The sequence below is a fragment of the Miscanthus floridulus genome, chromosome 2, assembly GCF_019320115.1.
Source record: "Miscanthus floridulus cultivar M001 chromosome 2, ASM1932011v1, whole genome shotgun sequence".
Lineage (NCBI taxonomy): Eukaryota > Viridiplantae > Streptophyta > Magnoliopsida > Poales > Poaceae > Miscanthus > Miscanthus floridulus.
Window position 1 is genome coordinate 174,054,552 of NC_089581.1, and position 14,903 is coordinate 174,069,454.

Genomic DNA, 14,903 nt, shown 5'->3' on the forward strand with positions numbered 1-14,903 from the left:
TTTTCATGTATGAACATAAAGTGTGTTCAGGAACATCTGGTGTTTACTATGTCATGTTATGCCTATACATGTAGATGAATGGAAAAATTTTAAGGAAAGGGTTGGCTTGGAGGAAGAACTTAAAGAGAGCGAAGAAAGCGAAGAACTAAAGGAGGAGCTTCGTCTATGGGCCTCATACAGGGGCCAAACACTAGCTCGAACAGGTACTACTGGATACTTATTAACATTTATTTGTTGAAGTCAAATACTTACTTTTCGAGAGTACATAGGAGAATACACAGGAGAACTCAAATACTTCTGTCACTCGTTTTCCTTTCAAATGAATGCTGTAATCTTTCAGTCTGTATCTGTTGATTCTTAATCTTTTACTATTTGATTGTTCTGAAACAGTTAGAGGTATGATGTACTACAAGAAAGCTTTGAATCTTGAAGCATTTTTAGACATGGCCAAACGTGAAGGTAATAGACCATATCAGTTTTCTTAGCATGGCTTCCTCCCTCCTGCCATCCCATCAACCTTGTTATTTATTATGCTGAAGTGCTGATTGATTCTATTAACAGCTGGGTTTATGACTGGACTATGGTTCTTGTTTGTTGCATTTACATATTTATTCTCATTTTCCCCTACGCTACTAAAAAAAATATTCGCAACTCTGCAGATCTCATGGAAGGATACAAAGCAGCTGAGTCAGTAAATGATGAGCAATGGAAGATACAGCAGAGGTCCTTATTTGCTCAATGTGAAGCAGTTACTAATATGAAATTCACCTATGTGGTTTCATGCCAGCAATATGGAAATGATAAGCGTGCTGCACTTGCTAATGCCCAAGACATATTGCAGCTAATGAGGAAGTAAATGAGCTTCTACCATTTACCTTAAAAATACAATATAATAATATCAATGAAATACTCATTTTCTAGTAATGAAATACTCATTTTCTAGTTTTAGTACTTTTTGCGAAACAATAGTAGTTGTTTACCTGTAAACTCATTACTAGGGTTACACTTCTTGCAGCTACTCTTCTCTCCGTGTAGCATATATTGATGAGGTGGAAGATAGAGTAGGAGACAAGAAAATGGAGACAGCTTATTATTCTACTTTGGTAAAGGTTGCTCTCACTAAGGATTCTGAATCTGCAGACCCCATTCAAAATCTTGATCAGGTAATGTGATCTATATTATATCTGGTAATGGTACACAAATTTACAAAACCCTCTATAATGTCAGTCTCAATTCATTGCATCACATCAGTCATCAATCCTCTCAAAAGCCTATAACATTGGTCATATAAATACATCTTTATGTTTCCAAGGTTATCTATCGGATAAAACTTCCAGGCCCTGCAATTTTGGGAGAAGGAAAGCCCGAAAACCAAAACCATGCAATAATTTTCACCCGTGGTGAAGGCTTGCAGACCATAGATATGAACCAGGTGTTTCTCATCATGCCATTACTTCTCTTTTGCGAAGAAGATGACTTTCAATCTCATATAAATGTGTTCTTATGTTATTAATTTTGTAGGACAACTATTTGGAAGAAGCTCTTAAAATGAGAAACCTGCTCCAAGAGTTCCTTACGGAGCATGGAGTGCGTCGTCCATCTATACTTGGAGTTAGAGAGCACATTTTTACTGGCAGGTTGATTACTTCCAACAATTGAGATTGATGGCTTTGTTCTTTGCATAATCTCACACTTATTTTGTCTTCGACAATGTAGTGTATCTTCCCTTGCATGGTTCATGTCAAATCAGGAGCACAGTTTTGTGACTATTGGGCAGCGTCTCCTTGCAAACCCTCTGAAGTGAGATCTTCTCTTTTTTTACTACTCTGTATTCCACAACAGTAAATGTATAGTGAAATTATATTGCATTTATTGCATATAATGCTATGAATACCACAATCCATGAAGCACGGCTCTCCAAGTCCTAGTAGGATTAGAATACAAGTCACCTATTTCAACACATATTGTGTACTCTTTCTGCAGTTGCAGTAGTACCTAGGAATTCTCAGAATCATAAGTTCATGACATTGGATTTATCTTTTTTTCCTGGAATGTATCTAAAGTTCTTAATTTGCTTTATGATAGGGTCCGGTTCCACTATGGGCATCCTGATGTATTTGATAGGCTTTTCCATCTGACAAGGGGTGGTGTCAGTAAGGCATCAAAGAGTATCAATTTAAGTGAAGACATTTTTGCAGGTTTGACTCATTCCATAATATGCCTATGATTAAGTTCTCCATGACATATAAGAAATGATTTTATATTTTAATTTCTGCTATGCCAATGGAGTATGTTTTTACTTTCCCAAATAAGTAATGTACTCATGAACTTAAACAAACATGTGCAAGAGACAACATATCATGAGATAGTAATGAGTACTGCAAAGTAATATTCCTATTGTCTTCACTATTTTAGGCTATAACTCAACTCTTCGTGGAGGCAATGTAACACACCATGAATATGTGCAAGTTGGTAAGGGAAGAGACGTCGGACTAAATCAGATCTCTAAGTTTGAGGCTAAAGTAGCAAATGGAAATGGTGAACAGACTCTTAGTCGTGATATCTACCGTCTTGGGCACCGCTTTGATTTTTTCAGGATGCTTTCATGCTACTTCACAACCGTGGGGTTTTATTTCAGTACACTGGTATGATCAATTTGTGTTGATCTTAAAAATATATTTCAGTATGATTCAGTATGTTTCTAACACATTTTACACTTTCCCTCAGTTGACGGTTGTCACAGTTTATGTATTTCTGTATGGGCGCCTTTATCTTGCTCTCAGTGGACTTGAAGAGGGGCTATCGCAGGGAAGATTGTTTCATAATCATCCCCTTCAAGTTGCTCTGGCCTCACAATCTCTTGTTCAGCTTGGTTTTCTGATGGCTCTTCCAATGATGATGGAAATTGGTCTTGAAAGAGGATTTGGTCAGGCACTAAGTGATCTAATCATGATGAATTTGCAATTGGCTACTGTGTTTTTCACATTTTCCCTTGGCACTAAGACTCACTACTATGGAAGAATGTTGCTTCATGGAGGTGCTCAGTACAGAGGTACTGGTAGGGGATTTGTCGTCTTTCATGCTAAGTTTGCAGAGAATTATAGACTCTACTCTCGCAGCCACTTTGTTAAAGGGATTGAGCTGATGATTCTGCTCATTGTATACCAACTATTTGGTCAATCTTATCGCTCAGCCATTGCCTATATTTTTATTACCTTCTCTATGTGGTTCCTGGTATTGACATGGCTATTTGCACCCTTTCTATTCAACCCCTCCGGATTTGAGTGGGCAAAAATTGTTGATGATTGGTCTGATTGGAATAAGTGGATCAGCAATCGTGGTGGGATTGGTGTATCACCAGACAAGAGCTGGGAATCTTGGTGGGAAGTGGAGCAGGATCATCTAAAATATTCAGGAACAACAGGATGCTTTGTTGAGATAATCTTGGCCGTGCGTTTTTTCATATACCAGTATGGCCTTGTTTACCACTTACATATCACACATGACAAAAGCATCTTGGTAAGCTTTTCAGGTTGATTATATTAAAAAAGCTATACTTCGATTGTATGATTAGTTTTATGGATCATTTATATGTTTACAATGCTATTTATTGTAGGTATATTTAATTTCTTGGCTCGTAATTGTGGCAGTTCTGCTCGTTATGAAGGTAAATGTGAACAGAATATGGACCTTACAGTAATAATAGTACAATGTTCTTAGCACTGCATCTCTGTCTGCTATTAACATTGTCATATTTCTAGTTTCTTTCCTAAGCTGCCTATATTCTTTGCAGACAGTGTCGGTGGGAAGGCGGACATTCAGTGCTGATTTCCAGCTATTCTTCCGTCTGATCAAGTTTTTGATATTTGTTGCTTTCACTGCTATTTTGATTGTTTTGATAGTAGTTTTTCATATGACCTTCCGCGATATATTTGTGTGCTTTCTAGCATTCTTGCCCACGGGATGGGGGATACTACTGGTACATCATTCTCTTGCTTTTCTACATTTCGTTTACTTATTCTTTATAAATTGAGAAAATTTTCTCTTATAAATTCATAATACTAATATGCTTGCTGCTGTCTTATTGTGCATGATTTGATTCTTCAGATTGCACAAGCTTGCAAGCCTCTTGCTCGACATGTAGGATTATGGGGATCTGTGCGTGCCCTTGCACGGGCCTATGAGATAATTATGGGGGTGCTTCTCTTTACTCCAATTACTATATTGGCATGGTTTCCCTTTGTGTCTGAGTTCCAGACGCGTATGCTGTTTAATCAAGCCTTCAGTAGAGGACTGCAAATTTCTCGAATTCTTGGTGGTCAAAAGAAGGAACGGTCCGCTCGTAACAAAGATTGATTTAGTCTTCTTTCTTGTGCATTTCTTCAACATGCACTTGTAAATATTTGGCACGGTCTCACGGGGTATAGTGTATTTTTGTGACTACTATATGTAAATATCAGATAAAGGTGTCATGTATCCCCCATCTTGCTCTTCGAAGTCCCCCGCTACATCTGTACCTTGCCGTTTGTTACTTTTCCATGTTGCCATGACATTGTATATTTTCAGATGGGGCTCGTTCGAGTTTTTTTTTCTTTCTTGGCAGTAAGTGGCTCATACTTCTGTGCATTTTTTTTTTGTATTTTCAGTCTGTTCATAATCAGTGTTTTGTAATAAAGAACCATATCTATAGGTGTCACCACCGGGCCCTGCTAGACGGCACTCGTCGAATCGAGTGAGGGAAAGTGAGACAGGAGGGGTGGAATTGATACGGAAAGAGCGAAGTGGTGAAGGCGACGGTTGATTCGCCGTGGCTCTCAGGGACGCGACACGACACGGAGATCGTCTGCCCATCGGCTGGCTGGTGGCGCGAACCTGCGATGGTAAGCACATGTGGTTAACGTTCGCTCGGTGGTGGCAGCGGATTCCCACGATCCGATAAGACGCGAAGACTTTGCGCTAGCGTGCTGCATACTACTACGCATGCTGTGCGCCTGCTACTCCCTCCCTCTCGGTTGCTCGCATCAGTGTACTTCGCATGCTGCTGCATGCCTGCGCCTGCGCCCGCTGCTCTGCTGTTGAAGCATTTGTTGTAACGTAGCTCTAAAATTAAGCGAAACATTTAAAATATACGCTTGCAACACATATATAGCCACGATAACATATATAATATTCAGATAAAATACTTGCAACATAAATCTAAACATGTAAAACATTTAGAATATACGTTTACAACATATGTATATAGCTACTGCAATATATATAATATTCAGATAAAACACTTACAACATATGTCTGAAATAGCTAAAATATTTAAAACATACACTAGCAACAACATATGTTTATAGTCATTGCAACATATGCAGCATTAGATCTATTTTTGCAGTATCTAAATTAAACACATGCATCCAAATAAAAATATATGAAATATACATCTGAAACGCATGAAACACATGGAGCTCGATGTGCCCAAGTGTGCACGGAGGTCACCGGTGCGGAGCTCATCGGCGGCACATACCTCGACGGATGAATGGAGCGTGGCCACAGCGGGAGAGCAGTAGAGGCGGTGAATACGTGCCATTTTTTTAAGTCTTACGTCACCGTCGCTGCCTATTAGTCTATGTAGCTTAGCTTTAGCCCTGGCGGACGGGACGGGGTGCGTGAGGCACGAGCAAACAGCATGTTCGCTCGGTCGTATTTGACTTATAAGCCATGGCTTATTAGCCAACGAACAATATTTTTTTTCTCACACCAATCCAGCTAACTGTACTTTTACCTCTCTCTTCGTTCACATTTCATCGAGCACCTGAGGGGCGTGCCCGAGTCTCACCATTGACGGCGCATTGTGGCCTCGATCCAAGCCCGCAGCTTCTTCCTCAGTCCTCGCCGGAGCTTCAAGCCGCCATGGCCGAGCCGCTCGCCGACACCACCTCGATCTCCCTCCTCACTGCCTTCCTGCGTGGCAGGCTAGGAGCGGGCACCACGACGACGCGGACGGCTCAGCGTGCGTGCGGCGGCGGCGCGGCACACTCCGAATCCCGGCCACGGCGCGGGGCGGGGCGGCACAGCGCGGGCGAGCTCCAGCCATGGCACAGGGCGGGGCAGCACAGCGCGGGCGAGCTACCTCCTCCGTCGCCCAGCCGCGCCACCAGCCTCTCGTCCTCCGCCGTCGTGGCCGAGCACATGACCTTCACCGTGCGAAGGTCACGTGGCCGGGCTGGTGGCGTCTGGTGCTCGCCGTCGTCGCCGGGATGTACATGGCCGCTGCTCTGTCGTCTCGGCGCGTCTGCTGCTCGCCATCGTGGCCGTGGGCGGGCTGGTGCTCGCCGGTGACCGTCGTGGCCGCGCTGGTGAAGAGGAAGCGGGACGCCTGGTCGACGGCGTCGTCGAGCCACCTCCGGGGCTCGTCCATGAGCTCGGGGCTGAGGCGGACCATGACGACGCAGAACTCCATCTCGCTGAGCGCGCCGTCGCCGTCGAAGTCGCCCTCGGCGAGCATCCCGCGGAGGTCGTCGTCGGACATGCCGCCCAGACCCAGCAGCGACGCGCTGCGGCGGAGGCTGTCGAAGGTGATGAGCCCCCTTGCGGGGTCCATGAGCTGGCGGAACCCACTCGCCAGCTCCCGCATCAGCCCGTCCTCGCCCAGCCGCTGGCCATCCCTGCGTCGTGGCGGTCCTCCTCCTCCTCCTGGCCGTCGGCGGCGAGGTCGGCTCCATGTACATCCCGACCGGCCAGATCTACGGCCGCCGCTCGCTCCATCTCGCTCGCAGGAGGAGGTGAGAGGCCGGGAGGTGACCCGCGCGCTTCGTCTCGCTCCGAAAAAACAAACCCCCCCACGGTTTCCTGGGAGCCAAACCAGGAGGTGCTTTGAGCAGCGTGCGAGCCGGGCCGTCGGGCCAGCGTTCCAAACACGCCCCAGGGGACCACCCAAGGAGCAGGCCGGCGTGCACACCCTCTCCTGCGCTTTGGGCCTCGCCCTCCGGTCTCTGTTCTGTTTCCCAACCAGGCCAACGTACAGGTAACAGGTGGGCATTTCATTTGCCGACCGCCCTGGTCGGTGTTCCAAAGCGCTCGCTGCGTTCCGGCTGTGCTGTGCGTGCTTTCCTTCCTCCACTGGAGCCCATCTCGTAGCAGGCGCTGTTGCCGCCGGCGGTGTGGAGCCTGGAGAAGGAGAAGACGGCCTCTGTGAAGTCCGGCCAGGTTTGAGTAACAACGCCAGCAAATGAACGTCCGTAGCACGTTGTCCAAGGGCAAAACTCACGTGCTCACCTCCGTCCAATTTATAACTCAGTGCAGCGCAATTACTCAAATCCACCTTCACTCCACTCGGGACCAGTAAAGTTTTCAGATCTGGTTCAGTAAATAAAACCAAAAAAAAAAAAACTTAGCTTCCAGATCTGTTCTTCCCCGTTTGACTTCTTTCACTAGCGGAAGAATCTTTTGCCTCAAACAGGAATGGATCTCAGGATCTGAGAGGACGCCGGTGTGCGAAATGGAATGGCGCAGCTGCTCTGCTAGACCAAGAATGCAGCAACCGGAGAGAATATCGTGTTCTGAAACTACCATGAAAAAGGGGGGGGAATGTACATGTTTTTTTTTTTTTGCTCAAATTACAAGAGGAAATGGCAATGCACCAATAAATTCAATCAACCAACGGCCGGAACAGGGCGGTGGAGAGAGATCACAGGGAAACGGATATCTGCTTGGATCGGAGGAGCTGCCAAGCAACAGTGGATGGACGTGCTGCCAGCACCCAACCGGAGCTAACCAAAATGTTCTCTCATCAGTTGCATTGCATCACAATCACAAGAGGGACGAGAGGACGACGGAACACACGGCCGCCGCGGTGAGCGCGGCGATCGGGCGCGACGCGACGGCTGACGACGCCGACGGCTTCTTGGACTTGTGGTCCGCGTGGTCCGCGGCCACCGACGGTGCATCCGCCGCGGCAGGGGACCCCTGTGGCGCCTCCGAGGGCGCCGGCGCCGGTGCTGCCTCCGGGGCGCCGACGTAGAGCTCCGGTGGCACCAGGAGGCTGTCCATGGTGAGCAGGCAGAACGGGACGCTGTCGACGACGGTGGACGCGACGCGGGACCTGGTCTTGCCGGTGTCGAGCGAGACGTCGTCGCCCTTGGCGACCACCGTGACGTCGTCCTTGGGGGCCAGCGTGCGGAGCGGGCCCTTGACGGACTTGAGCGACGTCTTGGTGTTGTAGGAAGGCAGGGCGTGGAGCTGGAGGAGCTTGGTGAGGTTGGCTTTGGACATGGTCTTGACGTCGGGCACGTCCTTGGCGCTGAACGCGTCGTCGTTGACGGCGAACAGGGTGAGGCCCTTGTCCATGGCGTCCTCGTACGACTTGAGCACGCCCGTGGAGGCGGCCAGCGACGCGAAGACCTTGCAGCCGGCGCGCTCCAGGAGGCGGGTGAGGTTGGCAGTGGAAGGGACGTCGAAGAGGCCGTCGAACTCGATGGGCGCCGTGACCTCGAGGATGGCGAACTTGAACGGGTGCGTCTCCACCTCCTTGGTGACGGTGCAGATCCTGGCGCCCGCCGTGGCGGCGGAGAAGCCGTAGTTCTTGTCCTCCTGGTCCACCACCTTGACGTTGCCCGTGGTCTCCGCGGCGTCGCCCGTGGCCTGGTACAGCGTGGCGGCGCTCTCGTCGCCGTACTTCTTCACCTTCTTGCGGTCGTAGTAGTCGAGCACCGAGTGGAGGCGCAGCGCGTTCTTGATGGCGGGGAGCGAGTCCCCGGCGTCCTTGGCCAGCGTCGTCATGGCGTCGTTGGAGAGCACCAGGATGGTCATCGACGTCGACTGCCGCGAGTTGATCTCGTCGCACACCTTCGTCTCCGACAGGTACTGGTTGTACAGCTTGTACTCCTTGTACCCCTGGAGGATGGCCGTGATGTTGCGCCCGTGCACCGGCAGCACTAGGAGGCAGGCCACCAGCGCCGCCGCCGCCGCCACGAGCCGCTGCGACGCCATGGCTCTCTCTCACACACTCACACACCCCTGATAGCAAGCAAGCGAAGACGAGAGCTAGTGATGAGCAGAGCTGCTAGCCTGTCACAGGCCACTGTCTATTGGCTAATTAACTATGGCTTGGTTTGCGACGGCAGCGTTTGAGGCTGCCATCCGGGGTCCCGTTCACCATTTGGTCGTCGTCGTGGGTTTTTTTCCCCCGCTTGTGCGCATTCGAGCTGTAGCATCTATCGCCCCGAGGCCCCCGAAGCTTTTCTGCCATTTTTATATGGCCTGGCCTGCCTCCATTCATTCATCCGCTAAAGCACACGTGATTTCACTCTTTGCCGGCCGGCCCCTGATCCCTTTTCACTGCTCTGTTTGCTTCTCGGTTCCTGGATCTGCAAGTGCAAGCGTGACTGAAACGAACATTGTGTCTGCTTCCAGTTGTCCATTTGGGCGAGATGAGTGCATTGCAGATCGCACAGGGCCCAGGCGACGGGCCACCACGTCAAAAGGCGACGCGCCGACGGATAAGGTGAGGGGGGCATTTCGAAGATTCTGCAAAGCATTTCAGAGGAAACCAAAGGAGGAGATAGTCCACGTGGTTTATAAGTCGACTAATGCTGTTTTATTATAAAAGAAAAATACTATATCATGATTAATAAATATGGCTAATACGATCAAGCGAACGTGGTGTATAATTGTTAGAAACCGTGGACCGCACTGGAAGGCGTGTGCGGTTCTGCGGGGTGCGGGGCGTTCCTTTGCCGCATCCAGCGATGACCGACACCCAGACGCTGGTGGTGGCCGTTGGATCCGTATCCGAGGGACAGAAACTGGTGTCCTTCTGGAGCGGGGATTAGAGAATTCGTTCCGTGAGGCCCGTGATATTCAACCTACGTCGCCGTCATGAATGGATGCTCCAACGGCAAGAGGCTGTCGTGGGCGCAACAGGAGGTAGGTGACGAGTCAGTCATCAACTTATCTTAGGCTATGCCACCCAAAATCCAAAAATTTTTAAGATTCTCCATCACATCAAATCTTACGGCACATGTATGAAGCATTAAATGTAGGTAAAAAGAATAACTAATTACACAGTTCACCCGTAATTGGCGAGACGAATCTTTTAAGCCTAAATAGTCCATAATTGGACAATTTTTGTCAAATACAAACGAAAGTGCTACAGTAGCCCAAAGCCAAAAATTTTCGCATCTAAACGGGGCCTTACTACTCTCTACGTCCCGAAATGACATGTTATCAATATCATCTTAAAGACACTCCGAATACAAATTTTTATACCTTAAACTTGTTTCTTTCGGGAAAAAATATCTTAAACTTGTTTCTTTTGAGGAATGAAAAAAATATCTTAAACTTGTAGAGTGACTATTGATCGAGGTTTGTAAAATCTAATTTTTCTCCATACCAAATACGTTTATTATCATCTTAGGACTAAGAAGTGTTATTTACTAATTGAAGACCTAAAAGAGGCTTCACATTAATCATTAATCCAAATCAGCTTTTGGTATTTAGGAGCTTTTGGCTTTTGAAAGCCCCAAAATCAAGCTACGTAATTGAAGTTGTCAGAAGTTTCATCTATGTTTCATTATATTCTACATTTTAAAAACAACGTCACTCACAATGGAGATACAAATCCGATTACAACTCCACCGTCAATTCGCTACCAATTCAATGCAGGCAACCCCCACGATAACTACAGCAATGTGACGCCTGACTTTTGCCTTCCTCTCGGAACTTAGCTTAGGCTCCGTTTAGTTGCCAAAAAATTTTGCATAGTAACTGTCACATCAAATCTTGCGGCACATGCATGGAGTACTAAATGTAGACGAAAAAAAAAACTAATTACACAGTTGGTCGAGAAATCGCGAGACGAAACTTTTGAACCTAATTAGTTCATAATTAGATACTAATTACCAAATACAAACGAAATGCTACATTGAGCCAAAATCCAAAATTTTTTGAATCTAAACGCACCCTTATACTACTTTCATGTTTTGATTAAAAACAGGAATGATTGGAAATAGTGTCATAATATAGAAAATAATATTGGTTGGTATGGGATTTTTCCGTACCGCTTTCACCACTACATAACATCGATACACACGCCGACCTACTCGGCGTCGGTCTTGGGCCCAAGCATATGAATTCCAACCCGGTACCAGCTGGAATGACCGGTATATCTCATATCGGCGAATATCAATTATTCTGGTCTATATCGGTATCGTTATAACTCAAATAACGTCTTATGTGATGTACAATATTATGAACTTTTTTGGGAAAATTGTGTTCTTGCCCCTTACATAGATGTGTAATTGTGATTTTGCCCTCGTTTTTCTAACTTTGTGATTTTACCCTTAACTGTTCACAAGTCAACGCGATTTTGCCCCTGGTCAACGCGATTTTGCCCCTGTTTTTACCGTTGACCAGGGGCAAAATCGCGTTGACTTGTGAACAGTTAAAGGCAAAATCACAAAGTTAGAAAAACGAGGGCAAAATCATAATTTCACAACAAAGTAGGGGCAAGAACACAAGAGCCCCAACTTTTTTAATCATATACTAACGTTATCTAACTCTATATACTTTCACATTGATTGTGCCTAAATTTATATGTACAGAAATCATAAATAATCTATTTTGGGTACTTATATGTATATATTTTTATTATTTAATTAAGGTCTAGAACGATACTCCGGGATAAGCTGATATCGGAAATTTAATGATCCATATCTATGCACTTTGCTTGATCTCAGTTTAGCATGCTTTAAACTCTCTGTAACTAACTTTTCTCCTTTATTTAAGGTGGAAGCCACTCGCAATTTATTTGTAGCGCTCTTCCTTGCAAGCATTTGAATGATCTGTATTGATGCACTTTGCTTGATCTCAATTTAGCATGCTTTAAAATTGAATATGGAAAGCTGAACTCTATAACTAACTTCTCTCCTTTATTTAAGGTGGAAGCCATTCGCAATTTATTTGCAGCACTCTTCCTAGCAAGTGTTGGAATGCTCATACGTGTTAAGTTCTTGTGGAATCATGTTGACATATTACTTGCAGCTGTTATACTGGTTATAATAGTAAAGAATATTGTCGTAACTATTGTCATAAAGGCATTTGGATACATCATAACAGATTTGTTGTAAGTATCTTGTGTTGGTGGTTCTCCATCAGTTTTTCACCAATCTTGAAATGTATTCTCACACTTCTTATTTGATGAAGGTTGGGCTGTCCTTAGCTCAGATAGGAGAGTTTGCTTTTGTGCTTTTGAGCCGTGTCCCCACCCGGCGCAGCACCGTCCGCTCGAATTTTTTACTTTTTAGCCTTTTTTTGAAAGTTTCTCACAAATAGACCCCTGACGGAAAGAATTCAAAAAATGGACCCTAGCTCGGCGCCACCGATGCTGGCGCCGAGCTCGGCGCCAGCGTCCCTGGCGCCGAGCCCCTAGGCTAGGGCAAACTTACATGGAAGGAAGCTCGGCGCCAGTCACTCTGGCGCCGAGCTCGGCGCCGTAGATGCTGGCGCCGAGCTCGGCGCCGTTGATGCTGGCGCCGAGCATGCCAAAATGGATATATAAAATAGGTTAAATTTAGTGGTCGGCGCCATGACCTATGGCGCCGAGACGTTACCTTGGCTTGCCGCAACAGACTAGGCAGCGGGCATGCACTACCTCCGGTAGCATCGTCTCTACCGCTCTGAATGGTCTCCCGGCACCCGCAACAGGCTAGGTTAAAATGTTTTCAAAAGGGACCAAAATACAAAAATTTCACTTCTGCTCGCGCATCAATCGATCCATCGACAGACTGGTCTGGTATTCAGCCCTACCCGTCTAGGACGGCACACGGACGGCAAGGCTTGGCCCTGCTCGCCCGGCTGCATGTCCCTGATCCAGCGGATTCTTCTTTCCTTTCCTTCCTCCCCCTCTGGCGTAATCTGGCCCTCTGACCTCTGCGGTAAAATCACGCACGTCGTACTTTGCTATTTACGCACGTCGTACTGCATGCTCGGCGCCAGCATCTACGGCGCCGAGCTCGGCGCCAGAGTGACTGGCGCCGAGCTTCCTTCCATGTAAGTTTGCCCCAGCCCAGGGGCTCGGCGTCAGGGACGCTGGCGCCGAGCTCGGCGCCAGCATCGGTGGCGCCGAGCTAGGGTCCATTTTCTGAATTCTTTCCGTCAGGAGTCTATTTGTGATAAACTTTCGAAAAAAGGGCTAAAAAGTAAAAAATTTTGACCATCCGCGCGCTGCTACATCAAATACGTACGTGCGGGTACGTAACAGCAGGTAGTGAAGGTCAAAATAAGGAGCAACATTACCCTCGTGACAGCATGGCTCATACCGTCATAACACGGAACCGCTCCAAGCACACAGGCCATGACACGCCTAGTTCGGCGTAGAGATGTAGAGACATTACACGCTCCAAGCACCGTAATAAATATAGTTCGGCGTAGAGACATAGGAGGCCATGACACGCTCCAAGCACCATCATAAATATAGTTCGGCGTATAGGAGAAGCCAAGGGGGGCTGGTAGGGGCCAAAGTCCCCTTCCCTAACATCACAACAAAAACTTTTTACTTAGTGTATAATTTAATGATCTATATTTATATTAAAAAGATATGATAAAAAGTTATTGCCATATGTATTTTTGTATGCCTTTTGGACAATAAAATCACACATAATTCAATTAAAATAGAATATTTTGAATTTATGAATTTTTTCCTACCATATTGTGACACATTTAATAAAATTTTAGGTTTTACTAATAAATGTGTACTTACATTGCATCATATTTTATATTTTAGCAATAACAATTAAGGTTCTAAGTGCAATGAATGCACCTTGATAAATCTCATATCGTATATATCAAAAAAATTTAACCTGTCTCCTTGTATAATTCCTGGCTCTGTCAATGGTCAGAATGGAATTTACAAGATGCTTGGGACGACTACCCTGCAACCCGTTCAGTTCCCATGTACTTAGCCCTTGTTTAGTTTCACCCCAATTTTTAAAAAGTTGCTACAGTATCTATCACATCAAATGTTTGCGGCCCATGCATGGAGCATTAAATGTAGACGAAAAGAAAAACTAATTGCACAGTTTGGTGGGAAATTACTAGAAGAACGTTTTGAGCCTAATTAGTCCATGTTTGAACACTATTTGTCAAATAAAAACGAACGTGCTACAGTAGCCCCAAAATCCAAATTCCTGGAAGTAAACAAGGGCTTATTGTTAGGCTTGGTCATCTTTCTGCTTCTAGGCGCTGCGGCCAAACAGAGCTTCTTGTGAACGACACTCGATCTGCTGACATGTAATGGTGGTTTTCTGATAATCAATACCATGGTTCAATTCAGCACTCAAGCCAACAACTATTCACGAGGGACTGATGAGTGAGTAGCAGAAGACATGGAGGGAGAAGAGGCTGCCCTGTTCGCTTGTACTACTTTAATAGTATTTTTCAGCGAACGAATATTATTTTTCTCACAATAAATCAGCATAAGCATCAACATAAGTCAAATTTCAACAAAACGATCGGAACAATGTTTAGAACATGTTCAGAATACAAAGCCATAAATCCAAAACGTCATGCAGCCGCTGCACGGCCACGACGGTGCCATCATCGACCATGGCGTGGTGCAGGCACAGCCGCGCCCTTGTTGTAAGAGCGGAGCGAGATGCCATGGCAGATTAGAACCATTTACTAGTACACTGGTGCTTTCTTTTGGCATCACCCTTTTATTCACTGGCGGTTCAGAAAGAGAAGGCGTCACTGGAAATAAAACTATAGGTCTAGATCATGATCCGCCAGTGTAAATTCATCTTTACTGGTTGTTTTCTTAAGTTTACCGTAAGTAAAAATACATAATTTTTACTGACGGTAGCCTTAAAAAAACAACCAATAAAAATGTATTTATAGTGGCGGTTTTCATAACCTAG

The 14,903-nt window shown here is 46.1% G+C and overlaps 3 protein-coding genes across 9 annotated transcripts in view; 1 reads left to right on the top strand and 2 right to left on the bottom strand.

Annotated features, from left to right (window-relative positions):
• LOC136535754 (callose synthase 3-like) overlaps nucleotides 1–4,552 on the top strand; it is a 49,270-nt gene extending 44,718 nt beyond the window's left edge. For 6 of the 7 annotated variants that reach the window (XM_066528136.1, XM_066528137.1, XM_066528138.1 and 3 more), the window contains 13 exons: nucleotides 75–203; nucleotides 391–459; nucleotides 660–852; nucleotides 1,016–1,163; nucleotides 1,313–1,432; nucleotides 1,522–1,637; nucleotides 1,717–1,800; nucleotides 2,086–2,198; nucleotides 2,416–2,645; nucleotides 2,728–3,519; nucleotides 3,617–3,667; nucleotides 3,794–3,979; nucleotides 4,108–4,552. In XM_066528136.1, coding sequence (XP_066384233.1) covers nucleotides 75–203; nucleotides 391–459; nucleotides 660–852; nucleotides 1,016–1,163; nucleotides 1,313–1,432; nucleotides 1,522–1,637; nucleotides 1,717–1,800; nucleotides 2,086–2,198; nucleotides 2,416–2,645; nucleotides 2,728–3,519; nucleotides 3,617–3,667; nucleotides 3,794–3,979; nucleotides 4,108–4,356 — 2,480 coding nt within the window. In that variant the 3' untranslated portion in view covers nucleotides 4,357–4,552. The remainder of the gene's footprint in view (nucleotides 1–74; nucleotides 204–390; nucleotides 460–659; nucleotides 853–1,015; nucleotides 1,164–1,312; nucleotides 1,433–1,521; nucleotides 1,638–1,716; nucleotides 1,801–2,085; nucleotides 2,199–2,415; nucleotides 2,646–2,727; nucleotides 3,520–3,616; nucleotides 3,668–3,793; nucleotides 3,980–4,107) is intronic. The other variant, XM_066528139.1, reaches the window with a different exon arrangement.
• Nucleotides 4,553–5,457: 905 nt separating this feature from the next.
• LOC136540734 (calcium-binding protein KIC-like) lies at nucleotides 5,458–6,747 on the bottom strand. The gene has a single exon (XM_066532747.1). It carries the CDS (start codon nucleotides 6,623–6,625, stop codon nucleotides 6,188–6,190), a length of 438 nt encoding a protein of 145 aa, XP_066388844.1. The 5' UTR covers nucleotides 6,626–6,747; the 3' UTR covers nucleotides 5,458–6,187.
• An 868-nt stretch (nucleotides 6,748–7,615) lies between these two features.
• Nucleotides 7,616–9,219, bottom strand: LOC136540735 (fasciclin-like arabinogalactan protein 8). Its single transcript, XM_066532748.1, has one exon. It carries the CDS (start codon nucleotides 8,977–8,979, stop codon nucleotides 7,801–7,803), a length of 1,179 nt encoding a protein of 392 aa, XP_066388845.1. The 5' UTR covers nucleotides 8,980–9,219; the 3' UTR covers nucleotides 7,616–7,800.
• Between the last annotated feature and the right edge of the window lie 5,684 nt (nucleotides 9,220–14,903).